General features: G+C 43.3%; 1 protein-coding gene across 1 annotated transcript in view; it reads right to left on the bottom strand.

The window, feature by feature from the left end:
* Positions 1–11,579: 11,579 nt before the first annotated feature.
* LOC141085612 (uncharacterized) overlaps positions 11,580–21,386 on the bottom strand; it is a 79,899-nt gene continuing 70,092 nt past the window's right edge. The window contains exon 3 of the mRNA XM_073571139.1: positions 11,580–13,817. Coding sequence (XP_073427240.1) covers positions 13,655–13,817 — 163 coding nt within the window. The 3' untranslated portion in view covers positions 11,580–13,654. The remainder of the gene's footprint in view (positions 13,818–21,386) is intronic.

Below are 21,386 nucleotides of genomic sequence, written 5' to 3' on the forward strand. Positions count from 1 at the left end.
GAGTAAATGATCATTAGAAAGCTCTTGATATTGTCCCCGCATATATTTATACATTGTAATAAGATCACCCCTAAGCCTTCGATTCTCCAAACTAAATAACCCCAAATGTAATAACCTGTCTTGGTATTGCAGACCCCCTAGTTCCCTAATAACCTTGGTCGCTCTTCTCTGCACCCGCTCCAGTTCAGCTATGTCTTTCTTATACACCGGAGACCAGAACTGTACACAGTATTCTAAGTGTGGTCGCACTAGTGACTTATATAGAGGTAAAATTATGTTCTCCTCATGAGCATCTATGCCTCTTTTAATGCATCCCATTATTTTATTTGCCTTTGCAGCAGCTGCCTGACACTGGCCGCTAAATGTGAGTTTGTCGTCCACCCATACACCCAGGTCTTTTTCAGTGACTGTTTTGCCCAGTGTTTTACAGTTAAGCACATAATTATACATCTTGTTCGTTCTACCCAAGTGCATGACCTTACATTTATCCCCATTAAAGCTCATTTGCCATTTATCAGCCCAAGCTTCTAGTTTACATAAATCCTCCTGTAATATAAAATTGTCCTCCTCTGTATTGATTACCCTGCAGAGTTTAGTGTCATCTGCAAATATTGAAATTCTACTCTCTATGCCCCCTACAAGGTCATTAATAAATATGTTAAAAAGAAGCGGGCCCAAAACTGACCCCTGTGGTACCCCACTGCTAACCGTGACCCAGTCTGAGTGTGCTCCATTAATAACCACCCTTTGTTTCCTATCCCTGAGCCAGCTCTTAACCCACCTACACATATTTTCCCCTATCCCCATTGTTCTCATTTTATGTATCAACCTTTTGTGTGGCACCATATCAAAAGCTTTTGAAAAGTCCATGTACACCACATCCACTGCATTCCCTTGGTCCAGTCCGGAACTTACCTCTTCATAAAAGCTTATCAGATTAGTCTGACAGGAACGGTCCCTTGTAAACCCATGTTGATATTGGGTCATGAGGTTATTCTTCTCCAGATACTCCAGTATAGTATCTCTTAGAAAACCCTCCAGGATTTTACCCACAGTTGAGGTTAAACTTACTGGCCTATAATTTCCAAGTTCAGTTTTTGTCCCCTTTTTGAATATTGGCACCACATTTGCTATACCCCAGTCCTGTGGTACAGACCCTGTTATTATGGAATCTTTAAAGATTAAAAATAATGGTCTATCTATGACTGTGCTTAATTCCTGCAGTACTCGGGGGTGTATCCCATCCGGGCCCAGGGATTTGTCAATTTTAGTGATTTTTAGACGCCGCCGTACTTCCTGCTGGGTTAAGCAGGTGACATTTAACAGAGAATTTTTATCCCTGATCATGTTATCCGTCACGAAATTTGCTTTCCTGAAGTTTAGTGTCCTTGTAACCCCTCTACTACACATCTTATTAAAGGATACATGAAAACGTATTAATTTGTGATCACTGTTACCCAAGTGACCCCCAACCCTTACATTTGATATGCGGTCTGGCCTGTTGGTTAATATTAGGTCTAGCAGTGCCCCCCCTCTTGTTGGGTCCTGAACCAGTTGTGAAAGGTAATTGTCTCTCATAGTAGTCAAAAACCTATTACCTTTGCTGGAACTGCAGGTTTCTGTTCCCCAATGTATTTCAGGGTAGTTGAAGTCCCCCCATAATAATGACTTCTCCTTGAGTCGCAGCTTCATCTATTTGCTTTATGAGGATATTCTCTGTTGCTTCCATTATTTTTGGAGACTTATAACAAACCCCTATCAGTAATTTATTATTTTTCCCCCCTCCCCTTATCTCTACCCACAGGGACTCTACATTTTCATTAGATTCATATATATTATCACGAAGGATGGGTTTTAAGGATGATTTTACATATAAACACACACCTCCCCCTCGCTTATTTGTTCGGCCATTTCTGAACAGACTATAGCCCTGTAAATTAACCGCCCAGTCGTGGCTCTCGTCCAGCCATGTCTCAGATATCCCCACCATGTCATAATTATGTTCCAACAACATTAACTCCAATTCCTCCATTTTGTTGGCGAGGCTTCTGGCATTAGTATACATGCACTTTATGTATCTCTCTGTACCTCTATTCTTTCTTAAATTATTAACTGTTCTAACCCCACCCCCCATGCCACCCCCACCCCCAATGTCATTATTTGTGCCCAGGTCTCTAGCTGCACTGTCTTCCCCTCCTATAAAAGGAAAACCCTCCCCCCGTCCCTAGTTTAAACACTCCTCCAACCTTCTAGCCATTTTCTCCCCCAGCACAGCTGCACCCTCCCCATTGAGGTGCAGCCCGTCCCTAGCGTAGAACCTGTAGCCAACTGAGAAGTCGGCCCAGTTCTGTAGGAACCCAAACCCCTCCTTCCTACACCAATTCCTGAGCCACTTATTAACCTCCCTAATCTCCCGTTGCCTCTCTGGCGTGGCACGTGGTACAGGAAGTATTTCCGAAAATACCACCTTGGAGGTCCTTGCTTTAAGCTTACAGCCTAATTCCCTGAAATCATCTTTAAGGACCTTCCACCTACCTCTAACTTTGTATTGTATTGATTTATGTTTCTCTTTTGTTCATTCAATATACATTTTGTTAATTGATAAAAAAAACTTTTAACATTTCTACTTTTGAAAGCTTCTTTCCCAGCATTTTTTCCACATCTACCTTACAGTTTTGCACAGTACTGTAGGTTCACTTTTAAGAAAAGTTAGGCCCTTAAATAAATAAATAAGGCCCAGTAAGCCTAACCATAGTGTGCTTTACATTACAGTTTCCTTAATATATTTTGCTCCTCCTTTTGTGCAATTCTGAAAGTTACTGACTTGTAAATGTTCGTTCCAAGTTTTCTCCATTTTTAGGGTAAACGTTTTCACAGTGGTCCCTAAGCAAGAACCATAAATCAAGAGAAAAACATGCGGCCAATATGTCGTATAATAGATCAATCATATGAAGAATGCCCCCAATAACATGGCATTGGCGGTAGCATTCGCACAAAATAGTAAAAAAAGACCCGCTAATAAAAAAACAACTGTAGTTTATATTGTTCATTGTGATCATTGCAGTTCATGAAAATATTTTTTGCAGACATTAAAGACAATGTTGGCCTTTATCTGTACTTTGGAAAGGGTAGATCACACACTATATTTTTCATGGCATTGTACACATACATCTATTGTACAGGGTGGGCCATTTACATGGATACACCTAAATAAAATGGGAATGGTTGGTCATTTCAACTCCCTGTTTGTGGCACATTAGTTTATGGGAGGGGGGAAACTTTTCAAGATGGGTGATGACCATGGCGGCCATTTTGAAGTTGGCCATTTTGGATCCAACTTTATTTTTTGCAATGGGAAGAGGGTCAGGTGATACATCAAGCTTATTGAGAATTTCACAAGAAAAACAATGGTGTGCTTGGTTTTAACGTAAATGTATTCTTTCATGAGTTATTTACAAGTTTATGACCACTTATAAAATGTGTTCAAAGTGCTGCCCATTGTGTTGGATTGACAATGCAACCCTCTTCTCGCACTTTTGAAACACTGATAGCAACACCGCAGAAGAAATGCTGGGGTCAGAATCAGAGCGCTGAGGGATTTGCCCTAACTTCCATACCGGAGATCCCTTTAAGAGGAAAGATGTGCCTATGGGATGGAGGATGTGTGATAGGTATATGGGCGGGGAGGGGGGGATTCATTTCTGTCATGTCCTCTCTGCTGCTTTCTGGGGGGCAGACAATGGCTGGGAGCTTATGTTTCCGGGGATGCTAGATTTCTCCCACCCGGTCACTGTCTGCTGAGGTGTTGTGGAGTGGGAAAACTGTTGCTCATAGCAACCAATCACAGCTCAGCTTCTTTTAAACAGCTCTGCTGAAATGAAAAATGCTTATTGATTGGTTGCAAGGAAAACTGTTGCTCATTTCAACCAATCACAGCTCAGCTTCTTTTAACCCCTTTCTGACATGTGACATACTATCCCGTCCAAGGGATCTGGGCTCGTCACCGAGATCAGTGGCGCTCACTGAGGGAGCGCCGCTGATCGCGGCCGGGTGTCAGCTGATTATCACAGCTGACACCTGGCACTATGTGCAAGGGGCGGTCACGGACCACCCCTGACATACTGCGATCAAGCATGATCAAACATGGGTGGTGACCATGGTGGCCATTTTGAAGTCAGCCATTTTGAATCCAACTTTATTTTTTCCAATGGGACAAGGGTCATGTGACACATCAAATTTATTGAGAATTTCACAAGAAAAACAATGGTTTGATTGGTTTTAACATAAAATTATTCTTTCATGAGTTATTTACAAGTTTATGACCACTTATAAAATGTGTTCAAAGTGCTGCCCATTGTGTTGGATTGTCAATGCAACCCTCTTCTCCCACTCTTGACACACTGATAGCAACACCGCAGAAGAAATGCTAGTCTAAGGGGGTCAGATTCCTTGTAGGAATGCTCAGACCTGACACCCATGATGTGGTGGAGCACCATCTTGCGTAAAGAGGGCAACACATCATCATGTAGCAATTTCAGATATCCAGTGGCATTGAAGTTTCCACTGATGAACAATGGCCCCACTATCTTTGTACCCCATATACCACACCATATCATCAATTATGGGTGTCAGGTCCGAGCATTCCTACATGAATAATTTCCTGGAAAGTGGATTAGTTATCGTGGGCCAGATGAATGGCCACCAAGGTCTCCCGATCTGACCCCCTTAGACAAACCTCAAAACTTCTGGAGCAATGTAATTTAGAGTGATGAGACCAAAATTGAACTTTTTGGCAACAACTATAAACTTACATTTGGAGAGAGGTCAACAAAGCCTATGATGAAAGGAACACCATTCCTACTGTAAAGCACGGAGGTGGATCGCTGATGTTTTGGGGGTATGTGAGCTACAAAGGCACAGGAAACTTGGTCAAAGTTGAAGGAAAGATGAATGCAGCACGTTATCACCAAATACTGGAGGCAAATTTGCAATCATCAGCCTGGAAGCTGAGCATGGGACACACTTGGGCATTCCAACACGACAATGATCCAAAACACAAGGCCAAGTCGACCTGTCATTGGCTACAGCAGAACAAAGTGAAGGTTCTGGAGTGGCCATCTCAGTTTCTTGACCTCAATATCATTAAGCCACTCTGGGGAGACCTCAAGCGCACAGTTCATGCTAGACAGCCCAGGAATTTACAGGAACTGGAGGCTTTTTGCCAAGAAGACTGGGCAGCTTTACCATCTGAGAAAATAAAGAACCTCATCCACAACTACCACAAATACTTCAAGCTGTCATTGATGTTAGAGGGGCAATACACAGTATTATTAAATGGGGTATGTAAACTTTTGATCAGGGTCATTTGGATGTTTTGGGTTGTCATTATGATATAAAAATAGAAAACACAGTAGTTGGACAATTATTATTTATGAGGTAGCGCTGTCATTCACATAGGGGATCACTCGCTTGCAGCCACAAAAACCAGATCCGGCACGGGTTTTCCTTAAAACAATCATAGTCCCTTTGGTTTATTCAGCATCATAAACCATCAAAGCAACAAGAAACAGCATATAGTTAGCATAGCATCCATTACAGAGTTCAGCTCTGTTATCCTGTAGTCATACAAGTTATGCACTGTTCAATGCGCAGGCTTTCTAGCCACCAAGCTATCTCACCTTGTCAGGGCTTCCTCATGCTGCTTCACCATGCTGCACACGTTCATTCCCTCCAGGGAACTAACAGGCACACGTCGCCATTACTCACAGCTACTTCACAGGCTTTTAGCCAGGAAGCCCCATCTCAGCGGGACCTTCCACACTGGACCAATTGGGTCCCAGCATTCACATGTGATCTACTCTGGCCATCATATATGGTCTGTAGCCACGCCCACCGGGTCACATGGCTATGACCTCATCACAGGTCCTTGATCTATTCACACACTCTTTGCAATAGCGTCCTTAAACACACCCCCTGGGTGGGTTTGCCGGTAACTGGGTCCACCCGTCTCCCCAGTTACCTGGAAACTTCTCCATGACACATTGACATAATACGTCAGCAGTATCACTGCTGATCAGTACACATCAGTCTCCATCTCAAGGCCACCCACCTTGAGATACATAATGGTCATTCATGACCCTGCCATTCATCCTCTCTCCTCGGACATCCACACAGCGCCCCCTAGCGGACACGGAGGTCATTACACCACATATTATTATTATTTATTTATATAGTGCCATTAATTCCATGGTGCTGTACATGAGAAGGGGGGGTTACATACAAAGTTATAGATATCGTTAACAGTAAACAAATTTACAAAGGCAAACTGGTGAAGAGGGGAGAGGACCCTGTCCTTGTGGACTTACATTCTACGGGATAGTGGGGAAGAGACAGAAGGTCGGGGGTTCAGCAGCTCTGGTGGGGATGAGGCGGCAGCTCAGGCAGTGGTGAGGTGGCAGAATGGTTATTGCAGGCTGTAAGCTTTCCTGAAAAGATGGGTTTTCAGGTTCTGTTTGAAGGATCCAAGGGTGGTGGATAATCGGACGTGTTGAGGCATGGAATTCCAGAGGATAGGGGATATTCGGGAGAAATCTTGGAGGCAGTTGTGTGAGGAACGAATAAGTGTGGAGGAGAGTAGGAGGTCTTGGGAGGATCGAAGATTACATGAGGGAAGATATTGGGAGATTAGTTCAGAGATATAAGGAGGGGAAAGGTTGTGGATGGCTTTGTAGGTCAGTGTTAGTAGTTTGAACTGGTTCGTTGGGGAATTGGGAGCCAATGGAGGGATTTGCAGAGGGGAGAGACAGGGGAGTAGCGAGGAGAGAGGTGGATTAGTCGGGCAGCAGAATTGAGGACAGACTGGAGTGGTGCAAGAGAGTTTTCAGGGAGGCCACAGAGGAAAGTGTTGCAGTAGTCAAGGCGGGAGATGATGAGGGCATGTACAAGAGTTTTAGTAGATTGAGGGCTGAGGAAGGGATGGATTCTGGAAATGTTTTTGAGTTGGAGGTGACAGGAGGTGGCAAGAGTTTGGACGTGTGGTTTGAAGGACAGGGCAGAGTCGAGAGTTACTCCGAGGCAGTGGATTTCAGGTGAGAGAGAGAGCGTGATGCCGTTTACCATAATAGATAGATCAGGTAGGGAAGATACGTGAGATGGAGGAAAGATAATGAGTTCAGTTTTGTCTACATTGAGTTTTAGGAAGCGAGAGGTGAAAAAGGATGATACGGCTGATGGACAGCAGAGAGGTGACATCTGGGCCAGAGAGGTAGATCTGAGTGTCATCTGCATACAGGTGGTACTGGAAGCCATGGGACTGTATGAGTTGTCCTAGGCCAAGAGTATAGATGGAAAAAGTAGGGGTTCCAGGACAGAGCCTTGGGGGCTCCAACAGAGAGGGGGTGAGGAGGTAGTGTGGGAGTGGGAAACGCTGAATGTGCGGTCAGAAAGGTATGAGGAAATCCAGGACAGGGCAAGGTCTTTGATGCCAAGGGAAGAAAGAATCTGTAGCAGTAGGCAGTGGTCAACTGTGTCAAAGGCAGAGGACAGGTCGAGAAGGAGGAGGATGGAGAACTGTCTGTTAGCTTTGGCTGTAAGTCATTAGTAATTTTGGTCAGGGCAGTTTCAGTGGAGTGGTGGGGGCGGAAGCCAGATTGCAAGATGTCAAGGAGGGAGTTAGATGAGAGGTGGGAGGAAAGTTGAGCATGGACATGCTGTTCAAGGAATTTAAAAGTAAACGGAAGCAGTGATATGGGGCGATAGCTGGGCATAGCAGACAATGACAGACAATAAATGGCTTCACTCAACACCTAACCATGAGTGGAGAAAAAGTTTTGGAGTTATCATTCATATTCTCTGAAAACAGGCCAAGAAAGCAAAAATTCTGTCGGGGTATGTAAACTTTTGAACACAACTGTATCTATAGATAGATAGAAATCTCTATAGATATATATGTCTATAGATAGATAGATCTATCTATAGATCTATCTATATAGCTATCTATAGATATTCAATTATATTTGTTTTGTGTACATTATATGTAAACATGGTATGTAATGATATTATGGTCTTCGAGGGAGTATGTAAAAGAAGAGGTTGGACAAGAAATTACATCACAATTTTTTTTGTTAAATAATAGATCTTTATTTAACTTACAAAAATGCATACATAACCGCATGAAAAAAAAGCACGAAAATCCACAGCAAATCCGCATAAAAAATGCATGGATTTTCAATTGCGTTATCTGCCAGAAGAGTGTGCACCTAGCCAAACTGGCAGAGAACAGAAGGATCAGGATCTTAAATAGCTTGCAAGCTCCTCCAAAACCACACAGCAAAGGCAGCAAGGGTAGACACAGATACGGATGGTGCAGTCGCTTTTTACCATAAGTGTTTCATAATTTATTTATTTTTCATTGAAAAAAAATGCAAAGTTTCTCTTTTCCATTACACTGTTAATCATGGATGGCACATGGATAGCACATTGATGACATCCAGGTGCTGGGCATGATTTTCACAGACCAAACAAGATTTTTATCTGTAATTTTGATTCGTGATTCAGATCAAAAACAGACAAGACTCTATAATTTTTTGTGGACCACTCAGTGCACAAAAAAACACAGACATGTGAACAAACCAATTGACCATAATGGATAGGTGTTATATGTGTGAAAAATACAGATATAACACGTACATGTGTAATCAGGCATGCGGGATGCAGTGACGGACAGGCGACAGAGCAAGGGTTAACAGTTTTATTTAACAGGAGAATACTCCACGCAGGGAGGTGAAGGGTTAAACAGTGGATAAAACAGTATAAATGGCAAAGGATATTGTAAGGTGAAGGATAAAGGATCAAGTGTAGGGTCGGTGGGCCGGGCTGGGGGGTGGTCCCTCTGTATACCGCGCAGTAACGTACAGACACAAGCTGGAGGCAAGTTTCGTGTGCAACAGGTCCAAGTTTATTCTTTCTCTCGCCGTCCGCCAGATGGCCTCACATCACACCGCACTTTTCTTCACAGCTCTCTGGTTACAGAACACATTGTGACACCGTACTTTCTCCAGGGACGAATATATACGTACTGTCCCCTCTACACTCAGTGACGCTCAGACAGCTCCGTCACTGTGGCTGCCTTAGGCCTATACACCAACAGTAATTTCACCGGTCAAACGTCGTTCCAATATGGTGTCCCACACTCGGAGCCTCGTCTATACTGCGGTACCTCGTGTCAGGACCACCCCCCTGGTCTTTCCTTCTCCTCAGTCCCCTGGTTAGGTTTTCTTCACAGTGCACCAACTGTCATAGTCCTCTTGCCACTTGAGCTCCCCCTGGGGACTGGAACTTTCTAGAACCCTCCTGTCAAATTTATAGCTTTCCCGATTCCCTGTAGCCCCGCCCCCATGACCAACGGTTTCTTAGCCCTAAGCTGATGTCAAGTCCTATGCTCACACTCCTCCCTGCCATCTAATGGTCAACTCAAGGTACTGCACGTCACCTACACTTTCCTAGCTGTTTCCCCTTCTGAAATCTAACCAGTCAGTCCATCCGTCAGGTCACCTTCCCTACACAAGTATGGAAGTTCCTGTGTAGCACTGGTGTCAGGAGTTCCCCAAACTGTAACTCCTGCGGGGAACTCAATAGCAATGGCTAATGTGGTGTCTTTTCCAGGAAGGTACTGTGGACAACAATGTCTAGTGTTCTGGCGGCAACGGTTGGTCTCCGGTACCTTCTAGTGAGACTAGTGCATATACTGCAGTGGCTCCAAAGTTTACGGGCCACAGTCCTTTACAAGCCCAACATGGCTCTGCAAATATACACTTGCGAAGTAAGGGCACAAGTGTCTGAGCAAATAGTCGCTGACAACATCAGGGCGCTAGTGTCAATCCCGTATGTGGTCACTCTTATGTGGCACGTGTACTGTACTCATGGACATGGAGCATACGGCACCTTATTCTCTGGTCGCTACTGGGTGCACTGCAATTTCCTCTTCATGCTGCACACTGCCTGTTCGTGCCAAGACTCAAGCACCGACAAATACTGGCATGCAGCTTCTCTCTGGTGGTCACCGGCACACTGCACCTTCTCTCTGTAGTCACCGCCCACACACTGTAGTCTGCCTGTTACACACAGAACCATTGTCATTGTCAATGGACAGACAGAAGTCTACAAAGTGTCCTTCAGTTTGGTATGGTCCGTCCGATAAAGCAGGAATTCCCAACCTTACTTTCCTAGGAAGTTACATTCAGCTCTGACAGAGGATTGCGAGACATGTCCAGACTCCTCAAAGTAGCAATACCCAAAGGCCCCATTACCAGTATAAGACAGATAAAGGTTTCCCACAGAAATCACACTAAGGCCAGATGCATATATAAAGGGGTTCCCACCTTCCCCTGATTCACTATTCTGTTATCAAGTACTGCCATTGCACTGTCACATCCAGCTTCAAGCACCCTCTCTGACTGGCAGTGTCATCCTCTTTACAGATCACTATACTTAAAAGGCTTATGCAGGAAGTTTTTTTTACTATGGGCATAAAAATGAAAAGGCAGGTAGTTGTTAACAAACTGCCTGTTCATACAGATGTCGACACAGAGTGCTCATCGGCCGCTCCTGCCAGCGATTCAGCTGTTCAACGTCAATAGAGCATCTCTTCCTCTTCTGTTCTGCTCTGTCGATGGGGCGTGACTGTCAACATCATGCCGGCTCCCCACCATTAGGCAGTGGGAGCCGGCTGAAAATCAGCATTGTGTCAGAAGTCAGGTCCCATCAATAGGGCAGATTGGAAAATAAGCTGCTACTATGTTGGCGTCACTTCAGCAGAAGCCACTGTCTGTGACTCCTCTGTACCAGCAGAGATCGACTCTAGGCACAACAGGTAGGTAGGAAGCAACTACCTGCCCATTAGATTTTAGGCCCATAGTAAAAAATAAAATTGTCCTGTATAGCCCCTAGAAAAATATTCAGAATTGAGAGTTCTTAGTGGTTGATACCTTTTAATGGCTAGCTGAAAAGATGGTAACACATTGCAAGCTTTCGAGACTACTCAGGTCTCTTCATCAGGCATAGACTAATACAAAATCTGAAGAGTCACATATTTATGCACAATACAGCACAGAAAAAATGCAATAGATGAGACAAGTGACGTGAAGCAAAATTATGATTATGGGAGAGGGAGAAACATAAATATTGGACCAGTTCATAGATAAGGAGTCCGGATGTTTTATTGTCCTCTGATTGGGGTCTCCTAATGTGTTGTGATGCCCCCACGAGGTCTTAGGAGCAAATTCCTTAATTGATGTAAAAAGACATAAATCCATGCGACACATTCATTCCAGCATTGAGAGTGTCAACGGTCGTCATAAATTTATACTCACAGACTCTTCTCTCTCTCTGAGATGTGAAGTTACCTTTCAATACCAGTAATTTCATAACACGGTACAAAGATATACAGTCATGGCCAAAAGTATTGACACCCCTGCAATTCTGTCAGATAATATTCAGTTTCTTCCTGAAAATTATTGCAAACACAAATTCTTTGGTATTATTATCTTCAATTAATTTGTCTTAAATGAAAAAACACAAAAGAGAATGAAGCAAAAAGCAAAACATTGATCATTTCACACAAAACTCCAAAAATGGGCCGGACAAAAGTATTGGCACCCTCAGCCTAATACTTGGTTGCACAACCTTTATCCAAAATAACTGCGACCAACCGCTTCCGGTAACCATCAATGAGTTTCTTACAATGCTCTGCTGGAATTTTAGACCATTCTTCTTTGGCAAACTACTCCAGGTCCCTGATATTTGAAGGGTGCCTTCTCCAAACTGCCATTTTTAGATCTCTCCACAGGTGTTCTATGGGATTCAGGTCTGGACTTATTGCTGGCCACCTTAGAAGTCTCCAGTGCTTTCTCTCAAACCATTTTCTAGTGCTTTTTGAAGTGTGCTTTGGGTTATTGTCCTGCTGGAAAACCCATGACCTCTGAGGTAGACCCAGCTTTCTCACACTGGGCCCTAAATTATGCTGCGAAATTTGTTGGTAGTCTTCTGACTTCATATGCCATGCACACGGTCAAGCAGTCCAGTGCCAGAGGCAGCAAAGCAACCCCAAAACATCAGGGAACCTCCACCATGTTTGACGGTAGGGACCGTGTACTTTTCTTTGAATGCCTCTTTTTTCTCCTGTAAACTCTATGTTGATGCTTTTGCCCTAAAAGCTCTACTTTTGTCTCATCTGACCAGAGAAAATTCTTCCAAAATGTTTTAGGCTTTTTCAGGTAAGTTTTGGCAAACTCCAGCCTGGCTTTTTTATGTCTCGGGGTAAGAAGTGAAGTCTTCCTGGGTCTCCTACCATACAGTCCCTTTTCATTCAGATGCCGACAGATAGTACGGGTTGACACCGTTGTAGTCTCGGACTGCAGGGCAGCTTGAACTTGTTTGGATGTTAGTGGAGGTTCTTTATCCAACATCCGCACAATCTTGCGTTGAAATCTCTTGTCAATTTTTCTTTTCCGTCCACATCTAGGGAGGTTAGCCACAGTGCCATGGGCTTTAAACTTCTTGATGACACTGCACACGGTAGACACAGGAACATTCTGGTCTTTGGAGATGGACTTGTAGCCTTGAGATTGCTCATGCTTCCTCATAATTTGGTTTCTCAAGTCCTCAGACAGTTCTTTGGTCTTCTTGCTTTTCTCCATGCTCAATGTGGTACGCACAAGGACACAGGACAGAGGTTGAGTCAACTTTAATCCATGTCAACTGGCTGCAAGTGTGATTTAGTTATTGCCAACACCTGTTAGGTGCCACAGATAAGTTATAGGTGCTGTTAATTACACAAATTAGAGAAGCATCACATGATTTTTCGAACAGTGCCAATACTTTTGTCCACCCTCTTTGTTATGTTTGGTGTGGAATTATATCCAATTTGGCTTTAGGACAATTCTTTTTGTGTTTTTTCATTTAAGACAAATTAAATGAAGATAATAATACCAAAGAATTTGTGTTTGCAATCATTTTCAGGAAGAAACTGAGTATTATCTGACAGAATTGCAGGGGTGTCAATACATTTGGCCATGACTGTACATCTTTCCTGTATAGCCCCTTTAATTTATCTCTAAACCCCCAAGGCCAATATAAGTGCATCCAGAGCAAGGTCTACTCAGAAAAGCCCCCATCTGGAGACCTGCTCATCATAGCAGTTTACTAGACCTGAGGCTAATGCACCAAATTGGCAGACAGCCACGAGCCACAAGTTGGGGACGCCTCCTCTATAGACACGATCATTACACCCATGCTCCTACTTATGCATTGAGCCTCAACTACTATGTTAATCAGTTTTCAGTCTCTGAATGTAAAACTATTTTTTTTCCAATAGCTGGAAGCAGAGAACTTAAAAACATTATTAGAAAGTATAGTAATGATTGGCAAAGGTTTGGATCATACGCTGATTTTATTTTAGGTATGGAGTCACAAATGCAGATACGGTATCGGATATTATTGTTTAAAAAAAAAAGATGAAGGCTCATTTTGATGCTTCTTGTCTTGAATATATAGATAAGTTTGGAGATCCTGAATATACATTTCTCACTGTCTGTGATGTAGACACAACTTCTATTCCTGGAAATACATTTTTCTTTTTTTTGTTGCATCCATGTTATCAGTTAGCCACAGCAAGCTGTATTGTGTCCTCTTCATATAATCCGGCATCTAATGCTTTCCGAAGCTTGAACCAGAAGAATTCATCGCCCTTGGGGTCTTCAGGCCAGTTAATGTATGTATTCTGCTTTATCAGCTTCCGTAATTTGTGATAGGCAGAAAGTCTGAAAAAGAAATTGAGCAACATAATGAGCTGTGAGGATCTCTGGCTGCGGGAATAAAAGCCTATCATAACACAATAGAGGTTCTCATTCCACAAAGACTTCAATGACTTTTTTAATTTTTTTACTAATGGGATTTCTAAAAAGCTAAACCATCATGAAACAGGACCTGACAGAATACTAATGAAAAAATAAAGCAGATGAAATCTCACACACTCAGATGACTCAAGTTCACCAGAGGACAGGAAACACAGTTTTTGGAGATTATGGCTCTGATCCTTTTTTCTACTATAAATAGTTCCCTTGTCTGAACGTCTCGTCTGTCCAAAAGTGTATAGATGTGTGAGAGACGACCTATCTCTTTAATTATTTTAGTGATAAATTTTATATGAGGACTGGACCAACATATTCTACTGGACCAATATCATCATCATCATCTCGTGTGCATCAAGGTAAATACTTCGTAATCGAGACCATGTCCAACCATGAGGACCTCGTAGAGGAGGGAACTCCTCAACAAGCAGAGCTGATAGACTTAAAGTAAAGGCCTCCACACACATTGGATTAAAGTAGTTTGCTGCTTGAATGATGATTAGAACAAAAATCTATATAAAAAATGTGCAGAAGGAAGTAAATTAGTAAAATATGTATATATTCTTTATTGCAGTATGACACAAAAAATAATGACCCCCCTATAAAATGTCAGGCACAAAACTGACTAAGTAAGCAGGAAGCCTCTCATATTAATGCTCTACATAATGTTATACAATAATGACCGTCTATTTATCTGCATTAAAGATGGAAACTCAGAAAGAATGAATATATATATATATTTATAACTATATACTGAAAGTGAGCAATGCACAGGGAGAGAGAAAGAAAAAATATCATATAATAACATATATATGCAATGGCATTAATAGACGCTCACCCAGGTAAACCACACCCAACGTGTGTTTCGCATTAAGTTTTGTCAGAGAATGACGATTTAATAAGCCACTGTAATGCCGATGTAACCATACACATTTTAGCTTATATTGCCGGTTACATACACATAAAGCACAGAATGTCCAATTCTCCATAAAAAAAATCTATATAAAAATGTGCAGGGGTAAGCAGGGGCGTAACTAGAACTGATTGGGCCCCATAGCAAACTTTTAAACGGGGCCCCCTCAAAGACACACCCCCTCAAAGACACACCCCCTTCAAGACATTCCCAGAGGTCCATGCGGCAGGCAGCTCTGCAGAGAGCTAGTAGACAGCGAGGGCTCAGGGAAGGGGCGGGACTGAACTAGTCTGAAGCAATACACTCTGTGACTGGCTGCAGGCAGGGAGGCGGGCCCAATATGTGCTTCGCTCCGCACAGCAGGCACAGAAATGCAGCGTAGGCTGCAAAATCATAGTGTACACTTTTTTCCGCCGTGGACCCAGATCCCCTACACTACACGCACTGGGCCGGCGGGCCCCCAAGACAGCGTTGGCCACCCACAGCACCCGCCGGAGCGCCGCAGTAATGTACTTAATTAAATTGCACTACCGGGCAGCGCAGGGGCGGACACTGACAGCTTGGGGCCCCTGTGCAAGAAATGTGTCTGGGCCCCCCTCCTTTCATGGCGTCAAAGCTATATATATATATATATATATATATATATATATATATAGATGTTATATAGCCACACACACATACATGTATATATATTACATAGTCTCCTTTATTATGTGTATTGCTGCCCCTTACACAGTGCCCTCTCTTATGTACAGTACCGTCCCTTACATATTGAATTATATAGAGCCCTGTTTTTTATTACATACCGTCCTGTCTTGTTAGCTGTATAATGCAATGATGGCTGATGGAGCATGGGAAAGCTAATGGAGCAGCTGATGGACTGGTAGTTTGGTCACCGGCTGCTCCATCAGCAGTCATTTTATATCTAACAAGAGAGGGGACTATGTAATAAAAGAGGGCACTGTAAATAACAAAATTAACAAGAATACACTATGTAAGAAACAACACTATACATAACAGCAGAGGAAGCTATATAATAAGGGACGGCACCATATATAACTAGAGAGGATGGTGCGTAATAAGGGACGTGTTATACATAATAAAAGAGGAAACTATGTAACTAAGGGTGGTGTTATACAGAATTAGTGAGTCCACTATATACTAAGGGACTGTGTTAGACATAGTGAGTACACTATATACTAAGGGACTATGTTAGACATAATAAGCGATAACGTCTTCCTCCACCTCCCACTGTTCCTAAGGCCATTATAAGTCCCCCTTCCTAACATCCCAATCCCCCACACCCCTCATTGACCTCCTCCCCTCGCATCCCATTATTGTCATCTCCCCACCCCATCATTGCCCTCTTCACCACCTCCATCATTTTCTTGTCCCCCACCTTCTTTGCTTTCTCCCCAACCACTCCCATCATTGCCCATTCCACCACCTCCATCATTTCCTCCTCCTCCACCACCCCCATTATTGCCCTTTCCACCACCACCAGTGCATTCTCCCCCACCACCCCATCATCATTTCTTTTTCCCCCACCACCCCATCATTGCCCTCTCCATGACCCCCATCATTGACTTCTCTCCATAACCCCCATCATTGCCTTCTCCCCATCACTTCCATCATTGCCTTCTCCATCATCCCATCACTGCCTTCTCCCCATCACTCCCATCATTGCCTTCTCCCCATCACTCCCATCATTGCCTGCTCCATCACCCCATCACTCCCATCATTGCCTTCCCCCATCACTCCAATCATTGCCTTCTCCATCACCCCATCACTGCCTTCTCCCCATCACTCCCATCATTGCCTACTCCCATCATTGCCTGCTCCATCACCCCATCACTCCTATCATTGCCTTCTCCCCATCACTTCCATCATTGCCTGTTCCATCACCCCCATCGATGCCTGCTCCATCACCCCATCACTCCCATCATTGCCTTCTCCCCATCATTGCCTGCTCCATCACCCCATCACTCCCATCATTGCCTTCTCCCCATCACTCCCTTCTCTCCATCACTCCCATCATTGCCTTCTCCCCATCACTCCCTTCTCTCCATCACTCCCATCATTGCCTTCTCCCCATCACTCCCTTCTCTCCATCACTCCCATCATTGCCTTCTCCTCATCAATGCCTTCTTTCCATCACCCCCCATGGCCTTCTCCCATCACCCTGGGTCTTAAAGGCCTTCTCTCCTCATCACAGTCTTCTCATGTCTGCATCTCCTCCAGGGCCAGGCTAACCTACACACACACACACACAGACACACACACACATACATACACACAGACATACAAACATACATACAGACACACACACAGACATACACACAGACATACACATATACATACACACACAGACATATATACACACAGACACACACCCATACATACATACATACAAACACACATACACACAGACATACACTCATACATACACACAGACACACACAGACATACATACACACATACATACACACACATACATACACACATACATACACACACATACACACATACATACAGTGGGGCAAAAAAGTATTTAGTCAGTCAGCAATAGTGCAAGTTCCACCACTTAAAAAGATGAGAGGCGTCGGTAATTTACATCATAGGTAGACCTCAACTATGGGAGACAAACTGAGAAAAAAAGATCCAGAAAATCACATTGTCTGTTTTTTTTTTCATTTTATTTGCATATTATGGTGGAAAATAAGTATTTGGTCAGAAACAAGCAATCAAGATTTCTGGCTCTCACAGACCTGTAACTTCTTCTTTAAGAGTCTCCTCTTTCCTCCACTCATTACCTGTAGTAATGGCACCTGTTTAAACTTGTTATCAGTATAAAAAGACACCTGTGCATACCCTCAAACAGTCTGACTCCAAACTCCACTATGGTGAAGACCAAAGAGCTGTGGAAGGACACCAGAAACAAAATTGTAGCCCTGCACCAGGCTGGGAAGACTGAATCTGCAATAGCCAACCAGCTTGGAGTGAAGAAATCAACTGTGGGAGCAATAATTAGAAAATGGAAGACATACAAGACCACTGATAATCTCCCTCGATCTGGTGCTCCACGCAAAATCCCACCCCGTGGGGTCAGAATGATCACAAGAACGGTGAGCAAAAATCCCAGAACCACGCGGGGGGACCTAGTGAATGAACTGCAGAGAGCTGGGAGCAATGTAACAAGGCCTACCATAAGTAACACACTACGCCACCATGGACTCAGATCCTGCAGTGCCAGACGTGTCCCACTGCTTAAGCCTGTACATGTCCGGGCCCGTCTGAAGTTTGCTAGAGAGCATTTGGATGATCCAGAGGAGTTTTGGGAGAATGTCCTATGGTCTGATGAAACCAAACTGGAACTGTTTGGTAGAAACACAACTTGTCGTGTTTGGAGGAAAAAGAATACTGAGTTGCATCCATCAAACACCATACCTACTGTAAAGCATGGTGGTGGAAACATCATGCTTTGGGGCTGTTTCTCTGCAAAGGGGCCAGGACGACTGATCCGGGTACATGAAAGAATGAATGGGGCCATGTATCGTGAGATTTTGAGTGCAAACCTCCTTCCATCAGCAAGGGCATTGAAGATGAAACGTGGCTGGGTCTTTCAACATGACAATGATCCAAAGCACACCGCCAGGGCAACGAAGGAGTGGCTTCGTAAGAAGCATTTCAAGGTCCTGGAGTGGCCTAGCCAGTCTCCAGATCTCAACCCTATAGAAAACCTTTGGAGGGAGTTGAAAGTCCGTGTTGCCAAGCGAAAAGCCAAAAACATCACTGCTCTAGAGGAGATCTGCATGGAGGAATGGGCCAACATACCAACAACAGTGTGTGGCAACCTTGTGAAGACTTACAGAAAACGTTTGACCTCTGTCATTGCCAACAAAGGATATATCACAAAGTATTGAGATGAAATTTTGTTTCTGACCAAATACTTATTTTCCACCATAATATGCAAATAAAATGAAAAAAAAACAGACAATGTGATTTTCTGGATTTTTTTTTCTCAGTTTGTCTCCCATAGTTGAGGTCTACCTATGATGTAAATTACAGACGCCTCTCATCTTTTTAAGTGGTGGAACTTGCACTATTGCTGACTGACTAAATACTTTTTTGCCCCACTGTACATACACACAGACATACACACACAGACATACACACACACAGACATACACACACAGACATACATACATACACACAGACACAGACATACACACATACATACACACACAGACATACACACATACATACATACACACAGACACACATACATACATACACACATACACACAGACATACACACATACAAACATACACACATACACAAACATACACACACAGACATACACACATACATACATACACATACACACAGACATACACACACAGACATACGCACATACATACACACAGACATACACACATACATACACACATACACACACACATACATCATACACACATACATACACACATACACACACACAAGTGACTGACTGACCTGCGGCTGCAGCCACCGGCCGGCCGGCGCCACAGGCACAGTGAGACAGTCTGTCTCCTCCTCTCCTCCCCCACAGCAGCAGCGCAGCACAGCATGACTGACGCTGATATCTCACCTCAGGCTCAGGGCTGGCTCCTCTCCTCCTTGCGCCTGGTGCTCCACATGGCTAATTTGAATAATTAGCCATGTGGTGCTGGAGGGGCCCCCTGTCCCCTGGGGCCCCGTGCAATGCACGGGCTGCACGGGCAGTAGGTCTGCCCCTGGGGTAGCGCCGATCGGAGCCGGGGACCCAGGCCCCTATATGGGCTGGGCCCCAAAGCAACCGCTTCGGCTGCTACCCCGGTAGTTATGCCAGTGGGGGAAAGTATATAGCTAAAAAATGTATTCTTTATTATATGATTAAAAAAAAGGATGAAAAAAAACCCCCTCAAATATCAGACACAAAACTGACTAGGTGAACAAGATGCCTCTCATATAAACACAGTCTACATCTCTGCATATATATATATATATATATATATATATATACTGTGTATATATATATATATATATATATACACTGCTCAAAAAGATAAAGGGAACACTTAAACAACAGAATATAACTCCAAGTATATCAAACTTCTGTGAAATCAAACTGTCCACTAAGGAAGCAACACTGATTGACAATCAATTTCACATTCTGTTGTGCAAATGGAATAGACAACAGATGGAAATTATTGGCAATTATCAAGACACCCTCAATAAAGGAGTGGTTCTGCAGGTGGGGACCACAGACCACATCTCAGTACCAATGCTTTCTGGCTGATGTTTTGGTCACTTTTGAATGTTGGTTGTGCTTTCACACTCGTGGTAGCATGAGACAGACTCTACAACCCACACAAGTGGCTCATGTAGTGCAGCTCATCCAGGATGGCACATCAATGCGACCTGTGGCAAGAAGGTTTGCTGTGTCTGTCAGCGTAGTGTACAGAGGCTGGAGGCGCTACCAGAAGACAGGCCAGTACACCAGGAGACGTGGAGGGGACCGTAGGAGGGCAACAACCCAGCAGCAGGACCGCTACCTCCGCCTTTTGAAGTTTGATTTACTTGGAGTTATATTCTGTTGTTTAAGTGTTCCCTTTATTTTTTGAGAAGTGTATATACACAGTATATATATATAATGATGATGAACAATGTACTCAGAGAGAGGAAGAGAAAGAATAATAAATAGCAAAGTGTACACCAGTGGTATTAAGCTCATCTGGAGAAAACACACCTGACTTGTGTTTCGCTTCAAACTTCTGCGCATAACAAACTATTGTAATGCCAACATAGCCATATACATTTATTTTTTTATTATATATAAAAAATGGAGTACATAATTTGAGATGAGCGAGCACTAAAATGCTCGGATGTTTGTAACTCGAACCGAGAAATTTCTAATTCTCGGGTACTCATTTTGAGTAGCAAGTATAATGAGACTTTCTGGCAGACCCTACAAGCAGGTCTACAGTAGGTGGCAGTTAAAATGTTGAAATGGATGGAATAAGTGCTGAATGGAAGGGGAGCAGCACGGGGAAGACCCTTGGAAGCATCTCTGACTCCCAGATCACTGCTGAGAACAATAATGTCACACTTTTACTACACTTTAAGGACTCACAATAAAACAAAATTGATGAGAAATTGGAGTTTACAGGAAAAAAAGTTAAGAAACATTTTTTTCCTGTATAATGACTTGTAATTTAGGTAAAGTAAAATAGAATTTTTTCTAAAAAAAAATGGAAATTTCAGTGTAATTTATGAAGGAAGCAAAAAATATAAAAAATTGGAGAATCAGAGGGACTCAGATACAGCCTGTATTAGACACAAAGGAGGACCTCATACATGTTCTATTCCAATTGTCATGTAGTGGTACTCCTAGACTCATAAAGATTATGCACTGCAAAGCCTTCAAAAAATTACAAGCAGGGTCATCCATACACCCCTTGAAAGCACCAATTGTAGTACTTCATTCAATTATTGTGAGCAAAGTATAGTTGTGTACTCCTCCACTCCTAAAAGTTACCGCAGA

The sequence above is a fragment of the Dendrobates tinctorius genome, unplaced genomic scaffold, assembly GCF_039654945.1.
Source record: "Dendrobates tinctorius isolate UK_male_01 unplaced genomic scaffold, ASM3965494v1 ptg000028l, whole genome shotgun sequence".
In the NCBI taxonomy this organism is placed as follows: Eukaryota; Metazoa; Chordata; class Amphibia; order Anura; family Dendrobatidae; genus Dendrobates; species Dendrobates tinctorius.